At 33.9% G+C, this 17513-nt stretch overlaps 1 protein-coding gene across 4 annotated transcripts in view; it reads left to right on the top strand.

The window, feature by feature from the left end:
- The window catches only part of Prkacb (protein kinase cAMP-activated catalytic subunit beta), a 110865-nt gene that overhangs the window by 78073 nt on the left and 15279 nt on the right, over window positions 1–17513 (top strand). For all 4 annotated transcript variants that reach the window (XM_090334530.1, XM_090334528.1, XM_090334531.1 and 1 more), the window contains exons 4-8: window positions 3868–3966; window positions 5997–6079; window positions 8377–8503; window positions 8778–8873; window positions 11879–12001. In XM_090334530.1, the coding sequence (XP_090190656.1) occupies window positions 3868–3966; window positions 5997–6079; window positions 8377–8503; window positions 8778–8873; window positions 11879–12001 (528 nt within the window). The remainder of the gene's footprint in view (window positions 1–3867; window positions 3967–5996; window positions 6080–8376; window positions 8504–8777; window positions 8874–11878; window positions 12002–17513) is intronic.

Raw genomic sequence — 17513 nt, 5'->3', positions numbered from 1 at the left:
CAACATGTAAAAAACAAACATTCATACTGCATTTTGGAAAAATGTAGAAAGCAGTTAAACCTTAAATTGGTGTAAAACTTTATTTTATGACATATTTAATGTAATTGAGCTGTGCACATTTAAATTTTTAGCAAACCAGGGGCAATGTGTAAGAACTATTATACTATTTATGAAAGTTATTTATCACATATTGATATACAAACAAATTGGGAAAACTAAGTATTTTAGGCTCTAAACATTAGTCTTATTTTCCAAGTAATCATCTAACAATTAAGAGAATGAGATAGAATTGTAGTAAATTTTGTATTATCTTAGAGTTATTTTGTTCCTATATGTGACTTTTTGACTTACTGAGATGTAGGTAGGAAAGTATGGAGGAAGTACTGCTCGCTAATAGCCAGTTATCAATATGTCCAGACTGATGCTGTCCAACAGAATATGAACCATGCTTGTAGTTTTTAGTTTTCTAACACATTTTCAAAAGTAAAAATATTTGGAATTATCATAATTGTTTTAATAGCCTAGTGTTTAACTTGTAATGAGTACAAACTTGTTAGAATAATTTACATTTTTATACTGTGTTTAGAATCTAATATTTTGGGTTTTTTTTGCTTGAATTGTGTTTTATTGTTGGGGTAATGTAAAGAAGGGTTATAGTTACATTTGTCAGGCAGTGGGTATGTTATTTCTTAAACATTGATGCTTTTATACAATTATATATGAACAGTGTCTATAGTATTAGATTTCAGAAGAACCTGTACTCTAGTAGGAAAGAGAAGTGGCTAAGTCTCTAAATTGAATATTAAAGACACATTTATTTGCACATCTTTGTCTGCTGCCATCATTCATATATCTTCCAACCATGCTTCTTGACAGTTTAGTCACCCTGTCAACACACTTCCTGTTCATTCTTCAACCCACAGCACTTCAGCCACCTCTTCATGCCCTGCCGAAATGGCTCTGCCTGCTGTCACCATGCTCAGTGGACTCATTGCTCTTCTGATTTGACCTTTGAAGAGTCAGAGACTTTGATGACCACTCCCTTGACAATGTCTGCTCCCAACATTTGGAACCTCTTGTTCCTATCTGTCTGAGTTCTTTCTTTTTTACTCTTTTCCTGTTTTATTTTGTCCCCCCACCTCCATTCATCCGTTCTCTAAAGATCTCTAGGCTGTGGATGATCTCCAGACTTCACTCATTCTACATCCCTTATTCTGTATCCCTCATTCTTACCCCACATCCTCAAGTCCTTCTTCAGATCTCCACTTCTAATTTAAACATTTTTTTCTTGTTGTTGTTGTTGTTAAAAGTTCTTATTAAACCCACTTATTGGATACTTGCTTTGTCTGTATTGCTCCTAATATTTTACGTTATTTTTTAAAGGAATTTAAAATAACTGCTTTACTTTGCAGTGTTAGATGCAAAGTATGTCATCTTATTCTTTAAACTACTTATGGAAGATACAAGAAATCTTTCAATTAAACTTGACTGTCTCATCTTGGTGGGATGGCGGGCCTCAAGGGAAAATGTCAGTGCAGGAAGGAATTAAGGTCAACACAGGTCTTACTTGTGCTGTGGGTCAAGTATTGCTGTCTTTCATGTTGTACCAGTGTATATTCACAACTTTCCATGGCTTTGATCTTCCTTTAAAAGTAGTAACTTCCAAGCCGGGTGCAGTGGCTCACGCCTATAATCCTAGCTACCCAGGAGGCTGAGATCTGAGGATCAAAGTTGAAAGCCAGCCTGGGCACAAAATGACCTGAGACTGTTATCTCCAATTAACCTCTAGAAAACGGCAAGTGGGGCTTGGCTCAAGGGTAGGTTGGTAGCCTTGAGCTGAAGAACTCAGGGACAGCGCCCAGGCCAAGCTCAAGCCCCGTGACCCACCAAAAAAAAAAAAAAAGTTGTAACTTCATTATTTCAGTTCAGTATTCTTTCCATTGTCAAAGATCTATAAGAGTTTGAAATAAGAAGCTGATTTAGGTTTATGTAATTATTTTATGCCTTTCCTCCATATTAATTTTTGCTTTAAAAATATATTGCTTTTTTTTGCCACAAGCCTCACACCTATAATCCGAGCTACTCAGGAGGCTAAGATCTGAGGATCATGGTTTAAAGCCAGCCTGGACAGGAAAGTCTATGAAATTCTTGTCTCTAATTAACCACCAAAATGCCAGAAGTGGAGCTATGGCTCAAGAGGTAGGATGCTTGAGCCACAGTACCACTTTCAGCTTTTTCTGTGTATATGGTACCAAGGAATCAAACCCAGGACTTTGTGCATGCTACGCAAGCATTCTACCACTAGGCCACACTCCCAGCCGAGTATTTCTGTTTTTATTTTATTTTTTATTTATTTATTTTAATTTTTTATTGTAATTAATAAAAGGGTTACATGATATTTGCCAGATAGAAGGTGGATTAATTCACATACATTGATGCCCTTTCACATGTCTTGGTACCCATTACCCACCCCCCCACCGTCTTGGTTTTCCCCCCTTCCCTATCAAATTTCAAATAACCAAATACAAATAAATTCAATATATCAGATAACAAAGTGAGATACTGTAACCACTAACTAGTTTGATCCTCAATTGATTTCAGCTAGCCTTTTCACCTTTACTAATTCACCTACTTTACTGCCAATAAAGTTCTTTCTTTCATTTTCCTTAACCATCAAAAAAAAAAAACCTTTGATTTATTTACTTATTTATTTACTTACATACTTATTCTTTCTAGCTTTAATTGTATTATATCCCACACATACATAGTTGATATAGGACTACAATACAGAAAGCCTCACTTATGTATGTATTCATGAATTCACAAGCTGACACATTTATGCCTAAAAACTAGTACAAAATAATGTGAAAAGGAAATGTAAGTCAATAATTCCCAGACAATGTTATATAATTTATTGTAATAATTCTGTACTAACTGATATTAAAACTATTTAAAATGTGGATAGTAGGGCCAGGGGTTTGGCCTAGTGGTAGAGTGCTTGCCTAGCATGCACCAAGACCCGGGTTCAATTCCTTGGTACCACATATATAGAAAAAAGCCAGAAGTGGTGCTGAGGCTCAAGCGGTAGAGCTCTAGCCTTGAGAAAGTCCAAGGACCGTGCTCACGCCCTTAGCTCAAGCCCAGGACTGGCAAAAAAAAAAAAATGTGGATAATAGCAGCTAAACTACTTAATGTTATAGATTTCAGAAACTGAGGCTCAAAGAGTTGAAACAAAACTTCTCACTTACAAAGCTGGTTGAATAAAAAGGCCTAGAATAGATAGATTTTCTTAGTGCCAATCAATTCAGTATTGTTTACCTCTAATTTTTTGCAGTATATCAATAACTGGCTGGTATTTTTAATTATTTTCCTTATTCATGTTCAACGGGTTGACTTCAGCTTTTAAAGTAACTTTTATTTATTTTTTATTTCATTTGGCCAGTCCTGAGCCTTGAACTCAGGGCCTGGGCACTGTTTTTGGACTTTCTCAAAGGTAGAGCTCTACCACTTGAGCAACAGCACCATTTCTGGCTTTTTTTTCCCCAATGTATGTGGTACCGAGGAATCTAACCCAGGTCTTTGTGCATACTAGGCAAGTACTCTACCACTAGACTAAACTCCTGGCCATTAAAGTAACTTTTAAAGTAATACTTATTTATCTATTTCTTATCTCTATTTAGTTCTTCCTTTTTACCTTAATTCATAGTTGATATTCTTAAGACCAAGATTGAAAATCTTATAAGCTTACTTGTAATTATATTTCTTTCTCAAGCCTAAAATTTTACTTTTTCATGTTTATTATTATATGGAAATATTTCTTTCTTTTAAAATGTAAGTTTTTAAATATATCTTATCTCTTGGTGACAGGTTGTTAAACTGAAGCAAATAGAGCATACTTTGAATGAAAAAAGAATATTACAGGCAGTGAATTTTCCTTTTCTTGTCCGACTGGAGTACTCTTTTAAGGTAAATTTTAGTAATATCTAGGTAACATTTTCTACCATACTTTGACAAAATCCTTTATGATAAAAAGCTCTAGAGGAGCTAGGAATAGAAGGATTGTTCTTTAATATAAAGACTATATGTGACAAACCTACAGACAGTATCATACTGTATAATGAAATAGGAAAACTTCCTCTACCATGAGAGTGTGTGTTCTCTCCATTCCTATTCCACATAGCAGTGGAATTCCTACCCAGAGCAGTAAGGGAGGAACAAAGTATAAAAGGGATCCAAATAGAGAAGGAAGAAGTCAAATTATCTCTATTTGTAGATGTGATCTTTTATCTAAAGGACCCTAAATGTCCTACCATCATTTCACAGAACTGAGGTGTACCCTCAGCAAAGGAGCAGGACATGAAAGCAGTCCACAAAAATCAATAGCCATTCTGTGTATGAGCACATAGAGAAGGAAATCAAGGAAACAACTCCATTTGCAATAGTCTCAAATAAACAATCAAGCAAGCAAATGTCCTTGGAACAAACCTAAAAATTGGTGCCAGCTAGACACATTGGACGGAAAGGGAAGAAGGTAGATGAACAGAGGGAAGAATGGTGGGAGAATAATCTCGTAATACTAACTCATCATACTCTGTACAAATGGAACTAGCAAACTTGAGGGGATAAGTGGGGTTAGAATGAGGTTGAAGAATGATGGAAGGAGTGATTCTAGTCAGGATACATTGAATACAGATTGATATGTTGAGCTGAAACCTTATTGTACAATTATTTTAGGATAATAAAAATAATTTTAAAAGAAGTCTACAGGGCCAGGAGTTTGGCCTAGTGGTAGAGTGCTTGCCTAGCATGCACCAAGACCCAGGTTCAATTCCTCGGTACCACATTCATAGAAAAAAGCTGCAAGTGGTGCTGTGGCTCAAGTGGTAGAGCTCTAGCCTTGAGAAAACCCAAGGACAGGGCTCAGGCCCTGAGTTCAAGGCCCAGGACTGACCAAAAAAAAAAGAAAGAAAAGTTTACATTAGATAAAACTAGGGCAGCAAAGAAATATCTTTCAATTTTTTAGTAGTTAAATGCTATTATGCATTATAACACTGGAAAGTTTTAGTTCTCCCTGGAGCAGTTGTTCAAGGGGATGTATAGTTTTTCATGAGAAAATAATACAAAATCAAATACTTTAGTGATACAGAAACATGGTAATACCTTATTTAGCAATTCTTCTCTTCATGCAAATGAATACACTAAACATACCTTGTAATTCCCTTGAACCTTTCTGTAAAATTCTCATATCATTTTACATAATACTCTTTCAGTATACATACAGAGGAATCTTTGCTCCACTTTTATGTATCTGATAATGTAGGAAATATTTATTTTTCTAAATTGCAGGCTTTTCAATTCTTTGGAATGAAATCAACTTGTCATCTTTTCACTGTTGAATCATATGAAACATTTTGACTTTGTTTTACCGCTTTGTTCTTTAAATCAAATAAATATCTATGTATTTAAGATACTAAAACCATTGTTCCCAGGCACACACCTATGAGTCACACCTATAAATCCTAGCTACTTTTGAAACTGACATATGAGGTTCAAAGTTCAAAGCTAGTCTGGGCAAGAAAGTCCATCAGATTCCTGTATGATTAACTACCAGGAAAAGCTACAGTGGAACTGTGACTCAAATGGTAGAATGCTAACCTTGAACAAAAATGCTCAGAGACAGTGCCCAAACCCTGAATTAAAGCCCAAGGAGACAGAAATAAAAATGAAAACACTATTCTTCTGGACATAAAATGTAATTATTCTTACTAGCTTTTTTTCTGGCTTTGCAATTGATTTGTATGTGCCATAGCTTTGTGTATTTTCATTGTTCGGGAATTAGGTGTTCTTGGAAAAACGGGAATCACACAAGTCCTAAATGAATATTATGTAGAGAAGAGGTTGGGAAAAGTGCCACATTCTCACTGGGCCCGATGTAAGTTTGAGATACTTTGCTTAGATTTCATAAATTTGACTTGTTTTCTTTTGATTTTTCATAGGATAATTCTAATTTATACATGGTTATGGAGTATGTTCCTGGAGGGGAAATGTTTTCACATCTAAGAAGAATTGGAAGGTTCAGGTACCCAGTACTTTTCCCTACCTTGAGTTTTAGTATTGGTTTTAAACTCAAATTGTTATTAAATTCCAATGAGAAAAAAATTTAATTAACCATGATTTGGCTATTGAAGCATGAGGTAGAAACATTTATAAGAGGCTATAGAATGTATGTGTTTTAAAATTCAAATGTTTTAAAATTCAAATTCTCATATTGTTACAGTATCTCACTTTGTTATCTGATATATTGAATTTATTTGTATTTGGTTATCTGAAACTTGATAGGGAAGGGGGGAAAACCAATACGGGGAGTGGGTGGTGGGTGGGGGAAGGGTAATGGGTACCAAGACATGTGAAAGGGTATCAATGTATGTGAATTAATGCACCTTCTATCTGGCAAATATCATGTAACCCTTTTATTAATTACAATAAAAATAAAAAAAAGAAAGCACTATAAAAATCAATCTAAAATTCTGCCACTGCTAGTTGGGAGATCATTTTTAAAGTTTATAGAAAATTCAGAAGTTGGGCCGGGAGTTTGGCCTAGTGGTTAAAGTGCTTGCCTAGCATGCATGAAGACCCGGGTTCGATTCCTCGGTACCACATATAGAAAAAAGCCAGAAGTGGTGCTGAGGCTCAAGTGGTAGAGCTCTAGCCTTGAGAAAGTCCAAGGACAGTGCTCAGGTCCTGAGCTCACGCCCAGGACTGGCAAAAAAAAAAGAAAATTCAGAAGTTAACTAAAGCATTAATTAAAGTCTTTATTGAATAAATAATAGTATATACATTGTATATACTTTGTTTTGTAACAGATTTGTAAAAGGGCAAGGATGAAAAAAATATTTTGAAATAATACTCGTGTAATATTGACTTTGTACTATAAGGAAAACAAGTTGACTGAAATAATTCGTTCTAACATTGTCTTTTCTAAACTTTTACACATATGTACTCTCAATACTGTTTATTACCACTGTAGAAACTGTGAGGCAATAAGAAGCTGAAAAGTTGTTTAGCTTGGATTTAATCAGAATCAATAGAATCATTTCAAGTATCTACTTAGAAGATGTCTGAACTTCAAACCACACTGCATCAATCTTTCTGCATTCTCTTCAGTGAAGTAGAAATACCCAATACAGAAACTGAATTCAGAATATTTTACTCTTTCAACAATTAAAAGTCTGTATTCCATATTTCTTTAATCAAACATCAGTGGATAGCCAATTAGTATAGGATGGTGAGTAATCTGACTTACTGATACCCACAGAAATTAGAAAGGAACTTTCCTATGTCAATTCTTTCAAGTTTAAAGGGTTATGTTGTAATAACTGGAGATGTGTTTTCCAGTCTTGATTTACAGTTTTTCTTTTTGTAACTTGACAAAGGATATAGTTTCTTTATTTTTTTGTTTGTTTTTTATGGGTCATAAGGCTTGAACTCTAGGCCTGGTGTTGTCCCCGAGCTCTTCAGCTCAAGGCTACCATTCTACCCCTTGAGCCACAGCACCACTTCAGTTTTCTGGTGATTAATTGGAGATACTGCCCAGGCTGACTTTGAACCATGTATTCTTAAATGCAAAGGATAATTCAATTAGAAAATTGGTTCCTGCTTTTGAAATAATGCAAATTGTCTCATAAAAATGGGTCAGGTGCTATTAATCTTCAGATTCATGCAATTAAAGGGTAGCTATATAATGAAATTCCTTAAGCAAAAATCATGTGTTAGTAAAGGAGAGTCTCCTAATTGTAGCAGTGGGTCTGGTAGATATTCCAGCTGACACAGTTAAAAACAATTATTTTCTTTTTTTTAATATATATTTTTATTGTAATTAATAAAAGGATTACATGATATTTGCCAGATAGAAGGTGCATTAATTCACATACATTGATACCCTTTCACATGTCTTGGTACCCATTACCCTCCCCCCACCCACCACCTACTCCCCGTATTGGTTTTCCCCCCTTCCCTATCAAGTTTTAGATAATATTTTCATAATCAGTTAACTATGTAGATAATGCTGTATACTATGAGAACTAGTGATTTACAGCAAGATGATTTTAAGATTAGGTTTTTATTCAACATAATTAAACATAAAGACGCTGAGATATATAGAAAAAATACATGCTCAGAATGTATTAAAGTATTATTTGAGGGCAATTTAGAAATTCACTAAATATTTGGAAACTAGTAAGTTCTGTACATAACATTTAAAAACAAAACTTCTTTTCTTTCCCAGCATACCTCCACCCCATGTTACCTTTTATGTTTAGTCTACCTAGTAATTGTTGCCCATTTTACAAAAGAAGTAAATATTTTGTTTCTTTCCAGTGAACCCCATGCACGGTTCTATGCAGCTCAGATAGTGCTAACATTTGAGTACCTCCATTCATTAGACCTCATCTACAGAGATCTGAAGCCTGAAAATCTCTTAATTGACCATCAAGGTTATATCCAGGTATGACCTGATCACATTATATTACACTGTATTTGAGAAAGTACCTAGCAATACATTTACATATTTAACTCCAGCTACAAATACTGAATTCCTTCTCTAAAGGAAAATTGACCGTACAATTCTGTTTCAAAAATCACATCAAGGGTGTAGTTGTAACTAATTTTTCCCACTCTTTCATGGCTTTAACTTTAATCCTGAATTATTATTTTTCAGTTTAGGTACAGTAGTTATATTTATTGTAAAGTAATAAGTTTTCACATTGTTTTTTTAATAGGTTACAGACTTTGGGTTTGCCAAAAGAGTTAAAGGTAGAACTTGGACATTATGTGGCACTCCAGAATATTTGGCTCCAGAAATAATCCTCAGCAAGGTATACTCATAATATTTGTATATGAGAAGTAGCAATATGAGACTTTGGTTTTAGGAAAAAAAACCTTTATTTTCCTAGTAGTATGTATTTATTTGATTTATATTGTAAATTTAAACATTCATTATTACAAAATAATTATCTAGATTCTACCACTAGTCCCATAACTTCTATCAGTGTTAACTCTGGATCTTAGAGAATTAAAGTGAATAAACTTAACTCTAATTCCATGCCTTGAAAGCAAAAACAAGTTGCTATGGATCAGTTGTCAGTTCTTCGTGTTTCACATTTATCAATTAAATGAATGGAAAATAGGAAAATAATTTTAATTGTATGTTAAATATTACATGAATGGATAGTTTCAGTTTTATTGAAAGGATTCTATTTTTCTGAATGCAGAATGCAGGAGAAATTGTTAGTATATTTAAGTGCATGTTTAACTTTTCCTTTCCTTTCCTTATCATCCCTTATCATCTTAAAGGCTAAGAAACTCAAGCTAGAAAGAGAAAGTTAGGGCCAGGAGTTTGGCCTAGTGGTTAAAGTGCTTGCCTAGCATGCATGAAGACCCGGGTTCGATTCCTTGGTACCACGTATATAGAAAAAAAAGCCGGAAGTGGTGCTGAGGCTCAAGTGGTAGAGCTCTAGCCTTGAGAAAGTCCAAGGACAGTGCTCAGGCCCTGAGCTCAAACCCAGGACTGGAAAAAAAAAAAAAAAAGAGAAAGTTAGCAGAAATTGATCATAAACAGAAACAAAGAAATAAAAAGATATAAGAAACATCTGATGAGTCATAGACAAATTCCAATTTGGCAAACCTACTAAAATGAGAGACTGATAAAAATAAAACATTCCTCATAGCTTTCCTCCTATTTCCTCCTATTATTTCTCATAATTTAAATCATACAAACCTTTTAAATCTTTAATAATCTAAGTATTATTTATGTTAATACATTTTTTCTTTAAATGCATTTAACAAATAATGTCGCCACAAAATAAGCACCAAAACTTAAACAAATGTTATATATTGTATAAGTAATAATGCTCATTGTATAAAATTTTGAAAAGTCAGAAACATACAAAGACAGAAAAAGCTGTAATTGTACTACCCTAAGCAGCTCTTTCAAAGGAAAACATTTTGGTATATTTTTCTATGCATATTATCCTAGTTGAGACCCTGTTGAATGTATAGTTTTGTGTCTGGCTTTTTTTTTTCGTGTGCATATTATCAAGCATGAATCCTTTTGAGTTTTGTGGTGCTATTGCTTGTGTGCAAACATTCCATTCAATAGCTATTCTGCTATTGATTGTCTTAGATTTTGGGGGGGGGGTTGTTGCCTTACAGTTTGGGATTTGATTAATTTTTTGTTTCTTTTTATGTTAGGAATCACTGCAATAGAACATCTCTGTGCTTAACTTTTTTTTCTGTTATTTTGCATTATTACCTTATGATAGATTTCCTCTAATAAAATTACTAGCTCAAGGACCTAAGCATTTTTAAGGCTCTACAAGTTGCTCTCCAAAAAGATAGTACCATTTTACATCCTTGCCAGTAGGGTAGTGTCTGTTTTACTACCTGCCTTCCAGCACAGGTCATTCTCCTTTTTAAAAATCCTTACTAGGAGTTGGACACATGACTCTGTGGGTAGAGCACTAGCCAGTGAGTGAAGCATCAGGTACTGAATCTGAGTCCCAGTCTCTGACCTAAGAAAAAAAGAAAAATATTTACTAATTTAATAGGCAATAATTTGTCAGTTTCTGCATTGATATTATTATATATTTTAAATGCTTAGTAGTCATTTAGTATTTCTTTGTATGTGTATAAATTGTCCATGTTCTTTGTATATTGTTTATGACTTAGTATTTTTCTATACCTATGATATTTACTTGTATCTGACATATTTAGTATAAACATTAGCAAGGAATTAATAGCAGAAATGGAAGAGTTAAGCAAACCCAATGCCCAGTTCTATTAGTAAAATAAAATGGTCTTTCTATAATCCTTCTTTCTGTATCCTGCATTAATAAAAAAACAGAATTAAGAAAAACTGGAAATTTCTACTATTATATTTTGGTTAATAATCTGGAATACTAAGTCATTTGTAAAGCTAATATTCTAACAAACAGGTAGAATGTTAGGAGTAATGATGTTAATCAGAGAGTATACTCATGGACAAAACAGCAGATCTAGGAAGAACTAAGCTTATTTCTTTCCATGATCAGATCATTGCTAGTTTTTTCTTGCCCTAATTTTTTGGCTAATTGGCACAGATCATACCTGATAGCAAACTTTGTCAAAATATACTAATATGTTATTTATTAACTTGTAAATACTTTTGCATGTGAATTCTTGGTAAGTTTGATGTTAAAAAAATCACCTATATTCTTTTGATTATGTATTTGGTTTGCAAACCAGTTTGTATACATGTTCTTTAGTTCCGTTTGTTATACAGCCCTAAGTTCATTCTCTTCCATGTATATATTTTAGAGTTCAGCAGAACAGTACAGAGAAAAAGTATATTTTATATTAAACGTTTAGCCTTCTCTAGATACTGTGATGTAGATGTGATTATCCCTGAAATATTCACAGTCCAAGAATGTAGACTATTTTAAAGTTAATTATGTTATTACTATTCCGGTACCACTATTTTGTTTCAAAACTTTAGACCTTTCTCGATTTGCTGATCTTAAGATGACCTAGAATGAGCTGTCAAAGACAAATTGGTTTACATCCCTTTCTATTGTTGAGCAACAATTGCCACAGTAAAGTAGAAGAAAGGGTCAATAATATTCTTCTTGATTTTAGGAAGAAGAATTAGTAATTCTTTCCAATATGCAATATTTAGAAGTTCTCCCTCTTGTATAGTATAAATCTGAAGGATCCATTTTCTGCATTTTAAAATCCAGTTCTGCATTGCTTCCTAGAAGTTTCCAGATGGTCTTGAAATCGCAGTTCGCTTCTCTTTTCTATGGTACCTGAGGTACTAACTGACTTTGTGGTGGGTTTGTCTCAGGGCTACAATAAGGCGGTGGACTGGTGGGCATTAGGAGTACTGATCTATGAAATGGCGGCTGGCTACCCCCCATTCTTTGCAGACCAACCGATTCAGATTTATGAAAAGATTGTTTCTGGGAAGGTAAGTAATATGGTTCATCACTCATTTACTTACATATCTTTTCCTGTTGTTATTTCTGCATATGAATTTTAGGGCTCTTGGATTGAAACCAGATAGTATTATCTGACTGTTATCCTAAATTGGGGAGAGAGATTCAATGTTAAAAAAAAATAGTTGTACCAACAAGCTAGAAAAGTATAGGTGAGCTTCTTGTTTAGTACTCACATTCTTTTACAAAGCAAGGTGTCATTGTCACAAATCCAATGGTCCACTAAGTAAATAAATATTGGCGGTGTTATAGATATTTACTTGAAAAGTTTCAGAGGCTATTTCTGTGCCCTTTCTCTTTCAGTAAAAACTTCTGGTTTACATTATGTCACACATGACAAAATTGGAGTAAATATAAAATGGATGCCTTTTTACTATAAGAATTCATAGAACTGATTTTTATAGAATTGGTGGAGCTAATTGTGATTATAGTAGCTATTGACTTTTAGAAAATATAAAAATAGCCTTAATTGTTCATTTTTAGTTTTTAAGATTCTTTATTAGATTACATTGTAATATTTCCATACACACATACACTATCACATCAAACTCAACTCGTCCAACATTCTCCTTGCTAAAACAATTGGAACAGATTTCATTGCTCTTAAAATAAACTACTTCAATCATATTCATCTTTATTTACTCTCTCTATTTTCCCTTCCTGTTCCTGCTATCTGCCTACCTCAAACAGAGCCTGTTTTACTTACCTATAATTCTGGATTTTTATTTTCAAGTGTATATTAATATGTGTACTTCAGAAATACATATATTTTAGTCAAAGTACTTTTTTGTTTTCCCTTTCTCCACCCATAACCCTCATTAATCACCAGCTTTCACTGAGATGCCCGAAGTCATGTAATATATATTTTGACACTTACTCTTGACCATGAGTAGATTTACTAGGTCACAGTGTTTTGCATTTTATAAGTTTCTGCATAAACTCCCTTTCTTATTTATTTATAATTTCTAATTTTGTTTGTAGTCAGTCACTCTTAACTTCATGTGCACTTGAGATCTTTTTGGAAAGTACCATAGTTGATTTCAAGAGGTGAGGCTGATTCTTCCTACCATATAGACTTCTGTGCATTCTCAGGAGGCTTTTTAAGCATTGATATAAAGTATATAGGAAAGGACATTTTCTCTTCTTGCATAAGGTACTCCTTTTAACCTTGTCACTTTTTTATTCTTTAAACATTTTTGTTAGCATTCATTAGCTGTCCAAGGGATTCCATTGTGACATTTCCATATATGCTTATATTGTATCTTGATTATACTCACCCCTTTATCACTCTCATCCCTGCTTCTTATAACAGTTTTATCCTGTTTCACTATCTGTGAGTCTTTCTGTATTTTTTTTAGATTACATAGCCTCATTTAGAATATGACTGTGAAATAGGACATCGATATAGATATCACAATCACCTGAGATGTGATATACACTTTTTGTGTTTTATGACCTTTTGAGTCAGTAATAACCCTAATCAACTCTCCACGTTTTATCTCAGCCAGATTCAAGTTCTGCATTGAATGTAGAGTCGACCTCAGTACCCATGAATTTAAAATGTTAATTGTTAAATATTTACAAGTTGCACTGTGTGTGTGTTATATAAAAATTGGATAGGGAAGGGGGGAAAACAAGATGAGGGAAATGGGGACCAAGACATGAGAAAGGGTATCAATGTATGTGAAGTAATGCACCTTCTATCTGGTGAATATAATGTAACCCTTCTATTAATTACAATAAAAATATATGAAAAAAATTATCATTTTGCCAGTATGCCAAGTTAAATCACAGATGTACAGCTAAGAAAGAGGAAATAGATATTTACTAGTACAATGTTGTTTATGCAATGATTTAGTAGCCATGGCTCAACATAGCTCCATAGCATATGTAGTCTGTAAGGGTCATGGTCTTTTTCTTGTATTACACATCATGTTCTGATATTCAGTCAGTGTTCACAAATTGGCTCACTAATTAAAGACCTTATATGACCTCAATTATGTCAGGTTAAAAGTAAATGCCTCTTACAGATAAACTACAATAGGTATTGAAAGGTTTGAATTGATAAAGGCAACACAGAAAGACAATGCATTATTTATGTTAAGTGCTTAAGTATCCTTGTTACATTTGTAGATTTCTGGACTTCAAATTTCTCATCTTTGTCATTGTTTTTGTGAACAGAATATGGAATATTTGTAACATGCACAAAATAAGACATTGAGAAAAGTGAATAGACAAAGCAGTGATTTATTTTCTAAGCATTTCTAAAAGTGAATAGTTACATTTCAAGTGAGACTAAGAGCTAACGGTCAAATAAAGAATTATGAGAAAACTAAAAATCAGGTTTTCTAACAACGATGCTATGACTACATTTACATTTGCTTAGGAAAAAAATAAGTTAGATAGAATGAACATCTTTATCAGTATTATAAATACCCTCAGTTTGACAGTGATTTTAACGGAACAAAATTTATCTGTTTATGGAAAAGGGAAAATAAGACAAATTTTAATCAAACTGCTGAAGGTGCCTTTGATTATGGTTCAATGGTCATATGTTTCTCCAAACTGTTAATCTAGAGAATATATAAATGTTGTTATTCAGAGAGTGGGGGAAAGACTGTCCCAATCAATATTATAAAGTATAGCCAGCAAAAAGAGTATGTACCTGGAGAAGGAAGTTAAAGAAAAAAGAGATTCAGAGGAGAGCAGCTTCAGACTGTGGAGCCAAGCAGGGAGATTTTGAGATAAATAATAATTAAGACTTACAAAGAAGGAAAAAGGGAAGGACAAAGAAGATACAGGTCTCCTTTCCACTACTCAATTACTCATATTCCATGGTCTCTTTGAGTGTGTATGTTCCAAGAATTGTAACTTTCTATAATTGTCTTCATGTTGTTAAATCAGCTTTCCATATAATAAGAAGAAATTAAAGTCTAGATTCAGGAAGTACCTTAGATGCTACTTAGGAAACTGATTAAACCCATTACTGAACATAACTGGAGTAGCATGATATATAGAATCATTTTGAGAAAATTCATCCCAATTAAAAAAATACCCTAGTAGGGCCGGGAGTTTGGCCTAGTGGCAGAGTGCTTGCCTAGCATGCACGAAGACCCAGGTTCAATTCCTCGGTACCACATACATAGAAAAAAGCTGGAAGTGGTGCTGAAGCTCAAGTGATAGAGCTCTATCCTTGAGAAAGTCCAAGGACAGTGCTCAGGCCCCAAGCTCAAGCCCAGGACTGGCAAAAAAAAATTGATTCAAATTTATGGGGCCGGGAGTTTGCCCTAGCGGTTAAAGTGCTTGCCTAGCATGCATGAAGACCCGGGTTCGATTCCTCGGTACCACATATATAGAAAAAAGCCAGAAGTGGTGCTGAGGCTCAAGTGGTAGAGCTGTAGCCTTGAGAAAGTCCAAGGACAGTGCTCAGGCCCTGAGCTTAAGCCCAGGACTGGCAAATAAATAAATAAATAAATAATACCCTAGTGGTATTTATACACAATGGAATTCTATGCTGCCATCAGAAAGAACGACATCACCACATTTGCAAGGAAATGTAAAGACTTAGAAAAAAATCATACTAAGTGAAGTAAGCCAGACTCAAAGGAACATAGGCTCAATGATTTCCTTCATTTGTCATAATCAGTAGAAACCTTGGGCTCTCCTAGCAGATGTTTACAATAGAACAAAACCTAGATACAAAAGGCCATATAGTATGAAGCTAAATGAAAGGACCTCCAGGATATAGAAACAAAAGTCATATAATGTACTATTTTATCTCTCATGTCTTTTGCTCTCCCTTGGTTATCTCACATTGTTACAATATCTTACCTTGTTATCTGGTATATTGTATATATGTTTATTTGAAATAGGTTAGGGAAGGGGGAAAACAAGATGAGAGGAGGAGTGGGGAGGGAAATGGGGACAAAAACTTGAGAAGGGGGTATCAGTGTTTGCGAAGTAATGCACCTTCTATCTGTCAAATATAATGTAACCCTTCTATTAGTTACAATAAAAAAGAATATAAAAAATACCCTAAAACAACTTTAAGACAATGCAATGCAAGAAATTTTATCTGTTTATGAATGTTTTCATTAGTATCAAATTTTAATATTTTGTGCTCAATAATTTATATATATCCTAAAATCATAACAGCTTGATCTTGGGAAAATAACAATGTAGTATTCTATCATATCATGGAATGAGTACTTTGTCTTGATTTATTTAAAAATAAGACAGATTAGTTGAAATACTCTTGTTTCAATCAGTGCCAGATTTTTTTTCTCTGTGTTGGGTTCCAGCAGTTTCCAGCCCTGAAACTTTTGTTCATTAAAACAGGACTCTTGGAGAAAAAAAAAAAACAGAAGACAAAACAGGACTCTTGGGACTGGGACACTGCCATAACTGTGCTATGTGAGATATTGGCTATATTCACATTCCCAAGAAAACTGCCTGCCTTAGCACTCATATCCACCCTGAAATGTTTCCCTTTCCACATCACAAAGCTATTATCAAACCCCAAATTGAAACTAACAAGTTTTTAATTTCATTTAACTATTCATTAAAATCTGGTTTTGATCATATGTTTCTGGATCATATGTTTGAAACTTCAGTGGTTCTAATGATAGGTCCTGTATGAATGTATGCTCCAATTAGAATTATTTTTTGTGACTTTTAAAAGCAGTAATACTTAATGCCAATTGTATTTTTCATTCTGAAACCATGATATAAAAATTAATGGTACCCACTAAACATTATTAAGTCCATTCATTGACTCACTAAAATATATGCGTTTTAACATTATATTGCTAAGTATTTTCTTTGTTACAGTATTTTAACTCAAACTATATTTTTAAATGCACAGAAAGATGATCAATCAGCTTGTTAGATTCTCTCCTCCACATATTTTGTCTTTAAAAAACAGAGGAGGTGGTATTTAAATGTCAAATTATTCATGCAGTATTAAGGCTTTGATTTAAAAATGCATAGTTGACAGGAAAAATTTATACTTCTACACTCACTTTTCTCCTCCTTGCAATACATATTCTGAATTTCTGTAAATATTATATGTCTTATGCCTTGATACCATATATTCTATGACAATAATTAGCTATGGTTTCCACAGCATCTCTATCTAGGCTGTATTACCCATGGAAATATACAAGTTAATATTGTATTCAGAGATGATACTTCCCAGTAAAGTAATCAAAGAACAGCTGTTGTAGAAACCATAAGTTTCAGAATATTTGACTTACACAATTTACAAAATTCTTAGTTTCACTGTATCTAATGTAAATATTATTAACAATTTACAAGAAGACACTGCAGAAAGCATAGGTACATAAATGTTAAGTGTATACTAAATGTTCAAAGAGTTAGCTGTTTTTCTTTTTTCTTTTTTGAGGGGTGGTGGTCATGGGGTTTGAACTCTGTCCTGAGCACTGTCCCTGAGCTATTCATCTCAAGGCTACTGCCCTACCCCTG

Source organism: Megascapheus bottae, chromosome 6, assembly GCF_031878675.1.
Source record: "Megascapheus bottae isolate mThoBot1 chromosome 6, mThoBot2.hap1, whole genome shotgun sequence".
Taxonomy (NCBI): Eukaryota; Metazoa; Chordata; class Mammalia; order Rodentia; family Geomyidae; genus Megascapheus; species Megascapheus bottae.
Note: the sequence above shows the minus strand (reverse complement) of the source record. Positions and strands in the feature narration are given on the sequence as shown.